The sequence below is a fragment of the Sapajus apella genome, unplaced genomic scaffold (assembly GCF_009761245.1).
Source record: "Sapajus apella isolate SASKATOON/1434 unplaced genomic scaffold, GSC_monkey_1.0 scaffold21, whole genome shotgun sequence".
Lineage (NCBI taxonomy): Eukaryota > Metazoa > Chordata > Mammalia > Primates > Cebidae > Sapajus > Sapajus apella.
The window spans coordinates 27,049,250-27,065,271 of record NW_022436961.1 but is presented as its reverse complement, the minus strand read 5'-3'; the positions used below and the strand labels follow the sequence as shown (position 1 = coordinate 27,065,271).

The following is a 16,022-nucleotide window of genomic DNA, read 5'->3' as shown; positions in this document are numbered from 1 at the left end:
GTTACTGAAATACCATAGGAAAATGTATAAGCATAAAAATAGCTATATAATAAATATGTCATGTGGTCATTTAAATAAGTACTAGCTTTTAAGTTTTTGGTTTTAATGCCAGAAATGGCATAGCAACAACTAGGCAGCAACATAAAGGAAATAAATAGAAACCTTAATGTTTTCAAGAATCTCTCACATGGGTTTACTTGGACAACATTTACTAGAAGCTTAGAGACTTTGGAAAGGATCACATAAACAGAGTCAACAGTTTATAGGTCTTATGCTTTCTAAAAGTAAATTGAAAGGCTGTCTTGAAATGCTTTATGAAGTGGTTTATGTTTCTCATTAACATCACAAGAACAATTATCTTCACTTGTTAAATGAGCCGTCAACTTTTGTGGACATTATTTGTCCTTATAAATAGCATATGTCATATGCAAAGGAGCTTTACTAATCATTGCATGCTGATCTGTGCTATGCCATCCTTCCAAACTCTGAACAAAACTAGTTTACCTTCAATATTTATATATAACTTTTAATGAGAAATTTTTACTCATTTAATAAAGAAAACAAAACAGTCTATTTGTGACATATCTTCCTGAGTATATATGAGAAAATGGACACATGGTCTCTTTCCATGGAACTCAGGACATTACAGAAATTTTATTCAAACATTTTTGATTAGGCAATAATAAATAAAACACAGCCCACCTTAATGACACTGGAGGAATAATAGGGCAGGCACATACCCCCTGGATAAGAAATTCCTTGCACATGTGTGTAGAGCCACTTCCCACTATGGAAAAGATGCAAATATACTCTTCAATCTGAGTTCATAGTTTAGTTAACACAAAGATCAAATTGCAGTGAACCCCAACAATGCCAATGCTTTTGCTTGTGAAAATGCCTTCTTCTTTTTGGAGTTTTGGAATTGAGGCTGACCTTAGTTGATATTGAGCTCATCTTTAATCTGTGGGATATTAGAGGCATTGAAAAAGCCAGTGCAATCTTAAGCTGACATTATAGAAAGGTATAAAACAAAAACAAAAAAATACAAATCAAAAAATAAAATTGAAATCCCATTTTACCTGACTCTAGTCTACTCTGCCCTCAGCTTTGGAAGAAACCACTTACAAGATGAGAAATTAATTAATTAATGAAGTTTAAAAGTGCTTAGAAGGAAAAAAATAAGTAACACAGTGAATGGACTTAACACCATGATTGATTAGCTGTGATTGAAAAGCATTAAGACTTTTAATCAACTGTAGAAACTCAGGTAGGATTTGATAGCTATAATAAAACAATGAAGGAGTTGTCAGACAAAATGAGGACTGTCGTTGGATTACTTGAAAAGACAAATATAGATATTTATACTATAGGAATCCAAATTTGATTTGATTTCAGGAATGGTATTTAGAGTTGAACCACTTCAAAAAGAGCCTTTTAAAGGCTGAAGGGCCATACCTGGAATGTAATAGAACTCAAAGACAAGAAAGGTGGTCAGATTAGATGACCCTTTACAGTCTTTACTTTTTGGTTAAGATACGCTCCATATATTTTTTTTAATAATTGAAATGTTTCTCTTCCTACACTTAAGGCATCAGTATTTGACCATCAGTATTTGAAATTGACTATACCGTGATAATGCCATATATACTGTCTTGCCTCTTCTATATCTAAGGGAATACAGAAGGAAAGACACCCAAGAAGCTTTTAACATGTAAGAAGACCCAAACATGATGCTTACTTGGCTATTTAGTAGCATTTCACCCTATCTCCTTACTTGCAGGCATCCTATTGATGTGAGATGCTACTGGTTAGAATAGAAGGTATTCTAAGGAAGTTAAACAGTTTTCTACTTATACCCATTCAAAATATTGTTGGTTTTATTTATTAAGTATTTAAAAATACATGTATAAGGAGAGGACAAAGTAGTTAGTCTTACCCACTCTGAAATTTATGGTGAAACTTTGCTACTCTCTATTCCCCATGATTTTGGGGCATGCTAATGCATGAATATTGAAGTCCAAGCCCAGGCACAACTATGCTTCTCGAGATACATGCTGTGGGCCATCCCAGATATAAAAACCAGAAATTACATTACTTTGGAGGTCTGATTCACTCTCATGAATCTGCCAAAGGACTGAATCTGACTTCTGACTACAGGTATTGGAAACTTCAGGGTTTTGAGTTCATACTGAAAGCCAACACTTAAATAATAATAGATTACCAGGCTGGGTTTGCAGGCCTCAGGGGAAATAACAGTATTATGGGTACATAAAGTAGGAAAAGTGGATACTATTCTAATACAGTAGCTTTAAGGGCATCAGAAAAAATGCTAAAAGATGGCATTGCTCCAAAGTAGTTCTTCCACAATTTAGCATTCTTTAGGATTACAGGACTGCACTAAATACTAGTTTATATTAGATTCAGTTCCATAATTACCTATCCTTTTCCTCTGGGTGAAGAACTGTGCTAGGTATCTTGAATAACAAAAATAATAAAAGTCCCCTTTTTAAATAAATTAAAGATTGAGTAGTCTAGACAAAGTCACACTTTTACTTGGGCATATTAAAGCTGTGACAGGTTTCACTTATCAGATAAGGTTCCTGTTCAATTATATAGTAGAGAAGATGGTATTGAAGGACTGGTCACTAGGTAGGCAGATTTTGATGAGGGGAATGTCCAGAAAGTGAGGTGCTTTCCCAAAAAGGCAGGTTTTGGTAAGATATTAGAATGGGACAACACTGGGAGGGTGGGAGGAGTTAGCACTGGATGCTGATAAGAAATGTAAATGGATTCCAAAAGCACTTTGTTTACCTAATGGCATTTTAAGCCTACCAAGCAATATGAAAATATTAGAATTTTTCTTTTCTGGTATTAATGTTAGAAAGATTATGAAGTAGTCCACTTGAAAACTTCTATTTATTTATTATTTATTTATTGAGACAGGGTCTCTCTTTGTCACTCAGGCTGGAGTGCAGTAGCACAGTCACAGCTCATGTTAGCCTTAACCTCCTGGATTCAAGAGATCCTCCAGCCTTAGCCTCCCAAGTAGCTGGTACCACAGGTGTATGCTACCATGCTTAGCTAATTTTTAATTTTTTTGTACAGATGGGGTCTGGTATGTTGCCTGGGACTGGTCTTGAACTCCTAGGCTAGAACGATCTTCCCACTTTGGTTTCCTAAAATGTTGGGATTAAAGGTATAAGCCACTGTGCTTCGTTGGAAAATTTTTGTATAGCTACAAATAGCATTTTGTCCCTGTGTACTACCCAAAAGTCAACTGCTTTAAAAGTTTGTTTTTTTTTTCCGTTCAGTTTTGTGTTTTCTTTTGTAATAATCCACCTACAATCTGCAAGGAAATAGAGCAGTCACCAACCTGAGTAATAGAACATGATCAAAATCCTTCCTTGTTTTAAGAATCCTTTCTTGCCAAGCTGAAAAATGCAACAAGGTAGTTTCTATATTTGAATGCAGTTCTATTTTATCTCCCTGTGTCCATATTTCAACACCAACCAACGTCACATGGATGTTTAAGGTTTTATAAATCTGTTAAAAAATCATTTTTCACAAAGTCAAGTTGCTAGAAAGGTTCTTCTGCATTACTATATTCCTCTATGTTTCCCCATAAACAATAACTTGAACGTGTGAGGTACATAAGGAGATGGTGAAAGCCTTATTTTACAAATAGATGTATCAAAGTGGAACAGAGAGTGCATTGCCCAGAATACCTGATGAATTTTCTGGTCAACAATAAAACTTGATCAGAAAGGTCTGCTTCCTTGAACTGTCATTAAGTCTTACAGGCATCGTCTCAGGATGTGCTGGAAGAATTTGTTGAAGTTCTGAGGTTAGAACTGGCCTAAAAGTGTGAATTTACTAACAGTGGCAGGTGGTGTGAGTGCTCCTTACTCACATTCATTCCTTTTTTTTTTTTATTGCATTTTAGGTTTTGGGGTACATGTGAAGAACATGCAAGATTGTTGCATAGGTACACACATGGCAGTGTGATTTGCTGCCTTCCTCCCCATCACCTATATCTGGCATTTCTTCCCATGCTATCTCTCCCTAACTCCCCACCCCCTGCTGTCCCTCCCCCATTTCCCCCCGACAGACCCCAGTGTGTGATGCTCCCCTCCCTGTGTCCATGTGTTCTCACCTTCATGCTTTAGCCCACGTGTTTATTCTGTGGCAGGTTAGAAAGCTGGTATTGGTTTTCAAAAACTTAGCTTAGCTGCTGTGTTTTATCTTTATGCGTGATTTTTGTAGGTGCCTTTTAAAAGAAAATCTGAGAAGTGTTATTAGGCATTGCTCTAAGCAGGCAGAAATAGTTGTAGCCTATAAACCTCACACCTGTCCCTACCTGATCTGTAAACACTTGGGTGATAGATGCTTTTATGCCGGGACAAAAGAAATCAGAGTTCATGTAATTATTATGGGAATTTTGAGAGAAAGGAATATGTGTTGTATCTGTGTTACATTCCACAATAGTCAGTACAAGAAGTTTGAAAGAAAGTGAATGATAAACTATGAACACAGAATGAACAGAAATGGAAAGATCATCCATACAAAGTTACTAGGCAATGTAACTAGTCAATACAAAGTGTGATACTCATATCATTCCTATAGCAATAATCTTGTGTTAATATTCTACTTTTTTTAACCTACAGGATATGAATATACTGAATTCCATGTGTCAATAGAGCCCAAAAAAGTCATTTCATAATCATGAGAATTAGGTGCCTTTTAAACTCTCCTGAAGTTAAATTCTAGTCAAACTCTGACCTCAGATCTATTCTGGAGCCTGTAATATGTATCCTTATTCTTCTTGGCCCTGAATATATATATATATATATATATATATATATATATATATATATTAGCACTAAAGGTGGATTGGATAAATTGGAGTAAATTTTTTACAAGATACTTCTACATGGGTAGTGCTATAACACTATCTGAAGTTAGATTGTGTTTTTTTAGAAATATATTGCACTCATATTTAAACACTAAAAATAGTTTTTAAAAACCAATGGTGGGGGTAGAATAAATCATAAAAAATTATCCAAAAGCAGGCAGGACAAAGGATAAGAGAAATGAAGAACACTGAATAAGTAAAAATAATTAACAAAATTATAGATTTTAATCCAATTATATCAACAGTTATATTAAATGTAGGTTGACCAAATATACCAGTTAAAAGATAGAGATCATCAGATTTGACAAAGAAAAAAATATGTTATCTACAAGAAATTATATTTAACTATAAAGATATAAGTAAAAGTAAAAACATGGCCAAAGATGTAAGCACAAATAAAAAAAAAGCTGCAGCAGGTGGCTGTATTAATCAGATAAAGTACGCTTAAGAACAAAGAATATTTACAAAGGTTATGGTCAATTCTCTGAGAAGGCATAGTGATTCCAAATGCATTTGCCACTAATCAACAGAGCTTTGGAATATAGAAAGCAAAGCTGATAACAGTGAAAGGAGAGACAGACAAATTCACCATTATAGCTGGAGAATTCAACACTCTTATCTTGGTAATTGTTATAAAACAGAAAATTAGTATGAATATAGAGATCTGAAAAACACTATCAACCAACCTGACATACTTGATATCTGTAGAAAACTCTAACAAAGCAATAGTGAAATATTTTTTTTTTTTCAGGTACATGCACATTCACCATGCTAGACCAGATTCTGGGCCATGAAAAAAAAAACTCAAATTTTAAACAATTGAAATTTAAAAAACCATAATCTCTAATTCTCAAAGAGTAAAAATGAGGGCTTAATAAACATAAATAAATATAATAAATTCCCAAATATTTAAAAATTAAAAAACACACTTAGGTATAGCCACTGAATAAGAGAAAGCTACAAGGCACATTAGAAATATTTTTAGTTGGATGAATATTTAAAATAAAGTATGTCAGAATGTGTGGGAAACAGCTAAAGAAGCACACACTTCGATATCACCCAGTATTCCTACTTCTTAGTTATTTACAAAAAATAAATTTTAATTTGCACATACAACTGTATACAAATATTTAAAGCCATTGTATTTACTGTTTTATGTATATCTGAAAAACACTATCAACCAACTTGACATAATTGGTGTCTAAGGAAAATCCTATAAAAACTACAAACAAATGTCCCTCAACTGGTGAACTAATAACCATTGGCCTAGAGGGGCCTTCTTTACAGCTTTTTCTTATTTTTCTTTATAGCTCTTTATCCTCGTATTCAGGCTGAGGTGTCTTAGAACAAAAAAATGTTCTAAGCAAACAGTGAGCAAAAAAAAATGTGTTGAAATTCAGTTTTTTTAGACAAATTGAGCATTTTAATATATTTTACTGAAACAGTTACCCCACTTACCATGCCAAACCATGGACAATAGATTATAGCTTAAAAGGCTTTTCATTATACAAGTCTACAGAACAGTGATTTAAAGTAGTGAGATTTGGTTTATAGTGATTGATATTCATATTCTTTGTATGTTGCTTCATAAATTTTGTGATTATAGACCAAGTTTTGAAACTTATTTCAATATTAAATGTCATTTACGTAGAAAACTGAAAATTCAGAGCTGTGGTTGTTGTTATTATTTCTAGTGGATTTTGGCTTATTAATTTATTTGGTGAATATCTGTAGTTTGTATTGCCTTAATATCAGATGACTACAATTGTCCAGCAGAGATCTGTGATAAAAGGTTCTTTGCATTTGTATTTTTGGCTCGATTCAAAAACCATATCAAACCTTACCATGTTGACAAAATTGACCATTCCCCAAATTCGGTTCCTTAATTTATCATGAGGATGAATATTCCTGCGATACTGGAAATATAAATATCATATTAACATTCATTAAGAATAGGAGTTGCATAAAAGCTCACCAAAATACTTCATTCATCATCAGAAAAAAAAATCATTGGCTTAATGTATATTCTCTTAATTATCAAATACATTGCAAACATATTTTCCTTTATGGTCATCTTGTCCACGTTTAATGTTGAACATTTTCTGTTTCAATAAATTTCTTAATTTCTTGGTTTCTATTACTCCGTACACTCCTGCTATTTTATTGCGCATTTCCATTATCTCCTTAAATGCTGGATAATAAATATATTTCACAACAGGATTTCTATTGATTGATTGATAAGAATTCACTGCCTAAAATTGACCGTGGAGAAAGATTCAGAGGCTATCTTAGGGATCACAAAGATCAGGTACTTTGTCAATCAGTGATTTTCAACCAGAGAAGAGGAATGAGGAATGGTTAGGTGTGAGATTTGCACTTTTATTGACAAATCTTTATTTAATGGTTGGTGTTTCCCAGGATTCAGACATTTGTGTCCTGTTCTTTTTTTTTCAACTTGTTAGCTCTGGGAGCATCATCTATATCCTCACTTCACTTTCCTGCTGAGAATTCCTCACTATCTTCAAGATATGTAAACATCTCAACTTGTTTCCAAAGACTGCCTTTGGTTTCCTTATTTTATACGACTGGAATGCTCGAATTTTCTACCCTTCCCTTGCTTTCTTGCCCTTTCTGTTATTGTTGTTCCTTGGGACAAGGTCTTGCTCTGTCACCTAGGCTGGAGTACAGTGGGGTGAACATGGCTCATTGTACCCTTAACCTCCTGAGCCCAAGTGATCCTCCTGTCTCAGCCTCCCATGTAGCTGGGATCACAGGTATACACCACCACACCCAGCTAATTTTTTTTCTTTTCTTGAAGTGATGGGGTCTTTCTCTGGTCTCAAACTCCTGGTCTTAAACAATCCTTCCACCTTGGCTTCCCAAACTTCTGGTATTACAGATGTGAGCCACCGCACCTGACCTCTGCTGCCTTTTTATTTGGCTATCATATATATCATTAATACTCAGAATCTAGCATATTGGATGTTCATTAACTATTTGTCAAATGAAAATGGATGACTTACCACAGGAACTTCTCTAAATAAAGAAACCCTTAAATATTTTGACACTATTAAAGCCGCATGTGTAAGAGCTATACATATAAAGCCCGTTTTAATGCAGCTAAAGTCACACCAAGCAACCCTTCTCCTTAGTATCCGAGTTAAAATTTTAATAAACTCTTCTTAGTCTTTAATAACATATATATTATTATTATTAAAATTTAACACTCATGCCTTACTTACAAAGTGTGAAATTGTGACTAACTTTACATTCCTAATCTAAAATTCTGTTGAACATTTTAAGTATGATTTTTTTCTCCCAACCTATTATCCTTGTCTGATATTTTAGTACTCAATTTAAATTATACAACATATTGCATTAACTGTTTGAACCTACTGTTTTAGAATCCTATGTCTTCTTTTGTTTAAAACATATGCTCTGTTTGTGGTTTACTTATAGGCAATCTATCTCCTTCTTATAGTTGATTTTTAAAGGTTTTTTCTTTGTCTTTGATATTCAGACATTTTTCTCCATGTTATCCGATTTACTTATTCCTTTACTTCTAGAAAATTCTCAAGAATTGTCTCTCATTTGTCATCTGTCATCCAATCAATCTCACTCACTCTTCATAAACTTTGTATTCTGAACTGATGTCTCTTATATTCTCTTTTACAGTTTCCAACTTTTTATTTCTCTGGAGAAATGGTGGTTTCTCTAACTCCTCCATTCTTTAATTCACTAATTCTTTCTTCACGTGTGTCTAATCTTCTGTTTAATTTTTTCAATGGTATATAATTTTTCCTTTTATAAATGTTAAAACAAGTATGCCTGCCCTTTTGTCCAGTCTTTTCTAATTATTTTAATGTCATTTTTATTCATCTTTACACCTTTAATAACTTTAAACATGTAATGTAATGTTACAGCATAGTCTGAAATATCACTGGATGATTTACAGCTCCTGGTGAGCTTATTCTCCTTTTCTTTAAATTGGTTGACTCTTCCTCATGTGGTTCATTTTATCTTGGATTATTAAAAAGTCATTTTAGGGCATTTTTGACTTGACCTCCAGCAGTTTTGCAGGCCTCTAATAAGCTTTTATATTTAAAAATTTGCTTGGCAATTCTGCATCTGTATAAATATATAATATCATGTCGCACATCTGTGCATAACACAAACACGGGATTTGTTTTCCCCTGTGTAACATTTTACCTGCTCATGGCTACAGGAAGACAGAAAATTTCCTTCACCTCTTACAGTTTCTGCGGCACATTTCTAGTTCCCTTTTCTGAGAATGATGCAGAGGACTCATTTCCAAGTTTCAGTATTTTCTTCTCATGAGGTTTAATTTCTTGTCTCTTTTTGTATTCTATATATCGGGGTCACCAAGCCTTTGAATTTTACTTACTGCTCTGATTGAGATTTTCTTCTTCATTTTTAGTACTTGGAGATTTTCCACTTTTTCTTTTGAGCTTAACAATAGTTTGCTAAAATATTTTCAACATTTTATATGTCATTCAGCATTTCCATATGTTCTTAATGGGGAGGAATGTTCTATTTTGGCTCAGTCTGCTATTGGGCAAAGAACCCCACAGTCTCTTATGTGTGTCTGTTTTGGGAAGCTAAAAGTAGGACTTGAGCCTAGATTGGAACTCTGATTAGAATACCTTTTTTTCTATGCTAGAATCATAACTACAAGTTCTACAAGGAAGAATAAAGAGAAAAATATTCAGTTGAAAACTTACCACAGTATCATCAGCAACAATGAACAATTCAACATACTTTTCATTGTAGATGCCCTGTAAATTTAAGGAAAATTCAGTGAAATATAATTAATACCTTTTATCTTAACCCTTTAAGTTGGAAAGAAAAACCCTAATATTTTCATGGTAAGAAATGTTAATATTATTGATACAAAAAGGGAAGGCACATGAATATATAAAAATTGTATGAATTTATCTAAATGAGATCTACTCTATGATTAAACATGGGGTCCTATGCACCAGATTTTATTATTATGGAAACAATGTTTCCTATTTGACTTTCTTTTTTACGTTCCTTTTTTTAAGATTTAATTTTTTAATTTCCAGGGTCCATGTGCAGGATGTGTGGGTTTATTACGCAGGTAAACATGTGCTATGGTGGTTTCCTGCACTTACCAACCTGTCAGCTAGGTATTAAGCCCAGCATGCATTAGCTCTTTTTTGTACTGCTCTTTTTAGGTTTTCAGATCAAATAAGAGTTGTAGATAATCATAAACACATACTTTAACATTTAGGGTTTTTTGTTTTTGTTTTTGTTTTTCATTTACTGAGTAAATGCTTCATTAGTAAGCTCATGTGAAAACATCCATCTGTACCTGAGAGTTAAAACATCAGCTGTACTAACAGGACTGACTACATTTCTCCCAACCTTCAAATTTGCAGTAGTCTCAATTCCAAGGAAACATGTATAAGTTTTGTTATTCATAGATATTTTGTTTTATTTTTTATTTTTATTTTGAGACAAGTTTCGCTGTCACCCAGACTGGAGTGCAGTGATACGATCTTGGCTCACTGCAATCTCCGCCACCTGGGTTCAACTGATTCTTCTGCTTTAGCCTACCAACTAGCTGGAATTACAGGTGCATGCTACTACTACCCGGCCATTTATTTTGTATTTTTAGCAGAGACAGGATTTCATCATGTTGTCCAGACTGGTCTCGAACTCCTGACCTCAAATGATCTGCCTACCTCAGCCTCCCAAAGTGCTGGGATTACAGGCTTAAGCCACCTCGCCTGGCTGATCTTTTATTTCTATCAAACACCAATATCAGGAAATTCTTCTAAGTGTTCAGCTTTCAGTATGCAAGCACTGAGGTACGTGCATATTCTCTGAGGACAAGCCGGAGGTAAACTGTTCAGAGATTTGGCGAGACCATTTTTCTGTGGACTAAGTAATCATTTATTTGGTGATTTATTCAATCAAGAAACATTCATTTGACATCCAGTATGTTTCAGACACTGTATGAATCATGGACATATGAAGAAGAAAAACAACCATGTAGTTTACAGGCTAACATCCACTAGGAATTTAAGGGGATATGGATTTGTTCTACAGAAAAGCCTAAAGCTCCAAGGAGTACATTTATGCAATCATCCCACCAAAAACTGAACCTGTTTTATCCTTAATTGTTAAAACGTTTGGATGATAAGAAGGGAAGAACATAGCTGTTCATCAATAAATGCAAAAAATGGCAGGGAAGACAAGGAAAGACAGTATCTCTAGATTAGGTTTTAGGACGTTACAAATTTCATTATTTCCAACTACTTATAGCCCCAATGCTTTCAATCTACATGTAGGATTGTAGAATCATCCTTTTTGGAAACTGATGAAACAAACTGAGATTTAATCTATGAAATAAATACTTTTTACATAGATAACAAAAATGAAAGTTTTCAAATTTCAAGTAGTAGATGAAGTGCCAGACTCAAAGTAGCACTTAGATTTCACTAGCTGGACGCAGACTTTCTCGTAGGCATAATCAAGAAAATAAAAAGTGTTTCATATGGGGTAAAGATGATTTAGTAATAAATTACTCACTTTCATTTTGTAGTCTCCTTTAGATTCAGTATCCTCTGGGACAGTTTTCCTGGTAAAATTAAGCTCCATACAGGAAAAATTGGCAACAAAAGGCACCCTTGGGTTATATTTGAACACCAAATGTTCTCCCTCATCTGAATATTTCACTGGTTCAATGAGGTATCTTTGGTCATTTACTCTGAAGAATCCCCTGTAGAAATTGGGAACACAATGTCTACTCAAGGTCTATAACTGCTCTATTTTATTTTATTGACTTTGCCTCTTCACGAAAGAGAAACTACAAAACCAGTGCTTCATGAACATGCAGGAGGGTGCTTTCATTGGTAAGGAAATGTGATGATACATAACCTTTGACTGAATCAGTACCTTTTTTCTAAGAGTCAACTTACTGGATTTTCAGAAGTTTAACAGTCCAATATCTGCTTTGAGTACAGGTAGAGTAGCAAGTCCCAATGGTGGTTGTGAACCACTTAGGAGTTATTGCAAAAATTTTGTGAGTTTCTTTGTCTGTCTTGACATGGGATAAATATGAAAGTAAATTTATGAAAGTAAAAATACTAGTATGTGATCATTGTGTCATTAAAGGGAGTTCTCGTTCTTGAAAATACTGAGAACTATTCAAGTAAATTTCTCATAATTAAAGACAGAGCTTCATTCTTGTCCTATTCTTTACCTCTCCACATTGTCCTTCTTTGTCTGTGATGTATAGAGAACTATAGGCTTTACTTCTGATTTTTTACTTTCGAAAGACTGTAAACACAGTTTGATTTAGTAAAAACCTAAATGAGTTGAGCATTATTGTATAATGGGAATTTACAAAATTCTCATTAAAAAGACCTGGGTTTTATACTCAGTTTTATCGCTAGCAAATGGAATATTCAGGAGAAAGTCTCTAATTTCAGTCAATACCCTGATCTGCAAAATGAGAGGCCAGACTAAATGATTTTCAGTAATCTTCCAAATGTGAATCCCTTATCCATGTACTGCAAAGCTTGTCTTGTTCAGGACTATGCATTAGACATCTCTTTGTCAAAACATAAACCACAGACTACAGCTGAAACTGATAAAAATCCACAGTAGCTTTTGTCTCATGAATTTTTCTACATACCAGGACTGATAAAACCAAATCAACAAAGTTAATTTCTTTGAAAATCCATAGGAAACTCATAAAGAACAAAGAAAGACATTCTGCATTACCTTAGACCATTACACGTACTGATACTGGCAGCTGAATCATATTCATGTACAATGGATCCTTGGTAAAAGCAGTGATCCTAAAATAAAAGAAGACTCTATTACTTTATGTATAAGTATTGATATTATGCAAATTTAATATATAAATAGTTTTTGTTCAGAATATATCAACATTTTATTTTGACGAATTGCATTGATATTTGTTCATGCATCTATTCATTAAATTCTCTCATTTGGAAATATTTGAGCCTGCTTCAGAGACCTTTTACCTTAATTATGTTATTATTTTGTGTAAAGCAAAGTATAGATCCTTCCCCTAAAAATTAAATAATCTGTTAGTGATGACAGTAGTTTTAGAAATGTGGCCCTTTTCCTTAGAAATATTACTTCTTAATCCACAATACAATTTTTGCCATAGTAACCTTTCTGTGATAATATAATTTTTCCCAGTTGCCCATGAAATTAAGCCAAATGCTTGATTATCATTAAAACTAGGTCCCCCTCTCCAACCAGTTCCCCTAATGCCTTTCTCTCCTGCCTCTCTGCTTCAATCAAGTTGGTCTCTTTGTTACTGCCTGCTGGATGCTCTGCCCATGGTAGTCCAATCAGGTAATTACTTTTCCCATTATTTCCATGTGTTCAAATCCTGTCTATGAATGACATTTTTTATGGCCCTCCAGAACCTCACACCCTCACAAATAACCCACTCCCTGCAGAGAAGAATGTTACCCAGTTTTCCTCTTGTCCTGTTTTGAAGATTGCATGAAGACTTAGCTCTCATAGAAGTTGACAGTTGCTTTAAAAGGAGGAAATACATTTTTAAATGTATAGTTTTGATAAAATTTTAAAAAAGGCAATGTTCTTGGTAGAAGGTTACAGAGGACAAGTTTTGGAAAAAAGCATTGGGGGTATAAAAATAAAATCTGTAAATATATTTTATTAAAATTAATGGAACAATAATAACAAATGAATGAAAAATCATTTGAGGATTGAAGAAAAGACCTCAACATTGGTGCATCAGAAAAACTGGGCAAGGTGGTGAGAATCACATAAGGATCAATGAATGGAGATTTTAAAGTTTTTCATAGCTTCGGATTTTATCCATTTAGCTTGATCACAGTCTCATAAGGTGCCTTATATTTTTGGTGTCTTGCTTTACCCTCTTTAGACTTAACACCATATTGAGTGTATAGAAATCAGTTTAGGAAAAGAAAGATATATTAGCAGTTACAGATTTGCTTGTTAGGCAGTCAGCAGCTTCCTTCAGGGTCCACAGGATTATATTTTTTACTCTAAAATTTTTCAGTGAGAGTAATCAATTCAGAACTTATTTCCGACGTAGTACTTTCTAGAGCAGCTTGTACAGCTAGAACAGGGTCTCTAGATCACATTAGGAAATACTGCTTTTAGAGAAGAGACGTAGGAATGTCCCATAAGATACCGTGATCTGAGGATGCCTGGTGAACGCTTCTCCTTTCATGGAGTAGAATGTTTCACTGTAATTTGAGCCTAGGAACTCCCTGAAAAAAGAGGGCAGAGAGGTGGTGAGATTTGTTCATTTAAAAATCTGACAGATAAAACCAATAATGTGATGGAGAAGTGTCTAGGTTGCTTCTAAATCTCAGTAAGACCCTCTTCTACTAAAAACAGTAAAGCAAAATCAAGCCCACTGATAGAAAAAGGCTTTCTTCCTGAATATAATGGTTCGTAAAGACTGTAGAAAAGCTAGAAAGTAAATTCTGGCAGTTTTAGCAAAGTACTATTTTTTAAATAACTTGGAGAAAATGTTATCTAAGCAAAAATCTGAGACCAAAATTAATGCAAAATACATGCATTAATATATGTGACTAATATAAGACATCATAAGATAGATGTGATGAATATGTCTTAGTATGTAATAACCTAACAGCGACATATTTAGATAAAAGCAGTGTATTAATTATAATAAATTCATATTAGCAATGCTATATTTGGAATTGAGCCCAATCAGTCTGTCTCCCGCGTGGCAAGACCCTACCATTGCAGTGGTCTCTATGTCTATAGTGATGGACCTGAATAAAGCCTGCCTTACAGTGCTTTAACAACTGTCATTGAATAATTTTTCTTTAACATCTTTTTGGACTACTCATGGCCACTTTTTGATACCAACCTGAACATAAGAAACTCCTAGATTCTTCAAAAATCAGTCCAAAACATACTTCCTGATTCCATCAATCAGATTTTGAGATTCCTTCCTAAGGTATATTTCACACTTCCAAAGATGTTCATTTTCACGTTTGCCACATTTTTATTATGTATTTTAGAGGTCAGCAAACCTTTTCTGTTTAGGCGAAGATAATAAGCATTCAAGGCTATATGGGCCACGTGTGTGGCTGCTATTACATGTTCTTGGTTTCATTTTTATTTTTTGTTATTGTTGCTGCTGTTTTGACTCCAAATATCCCAAATTTTAAATATTACTCTCAGATTAAGGGGTGTACATAAATAGAAAACATATCCAATTTGACGTACCAATATTGTTTGTTCATCCCAATGTATTTCATGTCAGTCTACCAGGTTACTTGTAACTACCTTAGGAAAGGGACTTTTTCATTTTCATTTATTTGTATCTCCTGGTTTCTAAGATAGTATTTGGAATATTAAGAATGGCCAAGAAAAAAAAATAAATAAATGCTGAACTAATGTTTAAAATGAATGAAATAAAGCATTTCGCTTCTGCTATGGCTGAATAAGCTATTATCAGACAGACATTTGATGTATAATTTTTTAGTTCTGGATAAGATATATAAAGAAAGTACCTAAAGGATCTAGGCACTGAGCAAAAGCAGGAAGACTCTGAAGGAATGTCAGCATCCTTAGGGAAAGGAAAAGAGGCAGGGGGAAGAAGGCACAGCATGAGATGTGAAGAAGCCACAGCCTGAGAAACAGAAGAAGGCACAGCATGAGATGAGCTTTCCAGTTATATAGCATTTAGCATGAGGTCAGGCTGAAGTCTACCTTATAGAGAATGAAAAAAACTCTGCTGGAAAACCACTGTTGTTCTGATTTGAAAAGCCATATAACAGGATTTGGAGTAATCACAGTAATAGGAATGTACACAGAACACAGTAATTGTTTACAGAAATGAGGATTCTCCCTGCCCTCTCATGGGGGAAAAAAAAATGAGAGCAAGGAGAATCCTCAGTTCTGTAAACAAACTCAGTCTCAAATTCAGAATTTTTCCTGAACTATGACATGTGAGGGATAGGCTAAAAGTAGCCCTGCTAAGAATGAAGAAACTGAACTATAATTTGAACTGCCATCCAAAATACAGAATTTGCAGTTTAAGTCCAGCAAA

At 34.2% G+C, this 16,022-nt stretch overlaps 1 protein-coding gene across 1 annotated transcript in view; it reads right to left on the bottom strand.

The window, feature by feature from the left end:
- Nucleotides 1-16,022, bottom strand: part of ADAM7 (ADAM metallopeptidase domain 7) — a 46,352-nt gene that overhangs the window by 15,581 nt on the left and 14,749 nt on the right. The window contains exons 4-10 of the mRNA XM_032288552.1: nt 14,127-14,205; nt 12,689-12,765; nt 11,492-11,681; nt 9,655-9,708; nt 6,757-6,828; nt 3,374-3,543; nt 703-787 (exon numbers count right to left, since the gene is read on the bottom strand). Coding sequence (XP_032144443.1) covers nt 703-787; nt 3,374-3,543; nt 6,757-6,828; nt 9,655-9,708; nt 11,492-11,681; nt 12,689-12,765; nt 14,127-14,205 — 727 coding nt within the window. The remainder of the gene's footprint in view (nt 1-702; nt 788-3,373; nt 3,544-6,756; nt 6,829-9,654; nt 9,709-11,491; nt 11,682-12,688; nt 12,766-14,126; nt 14,206-16,022) is intronic.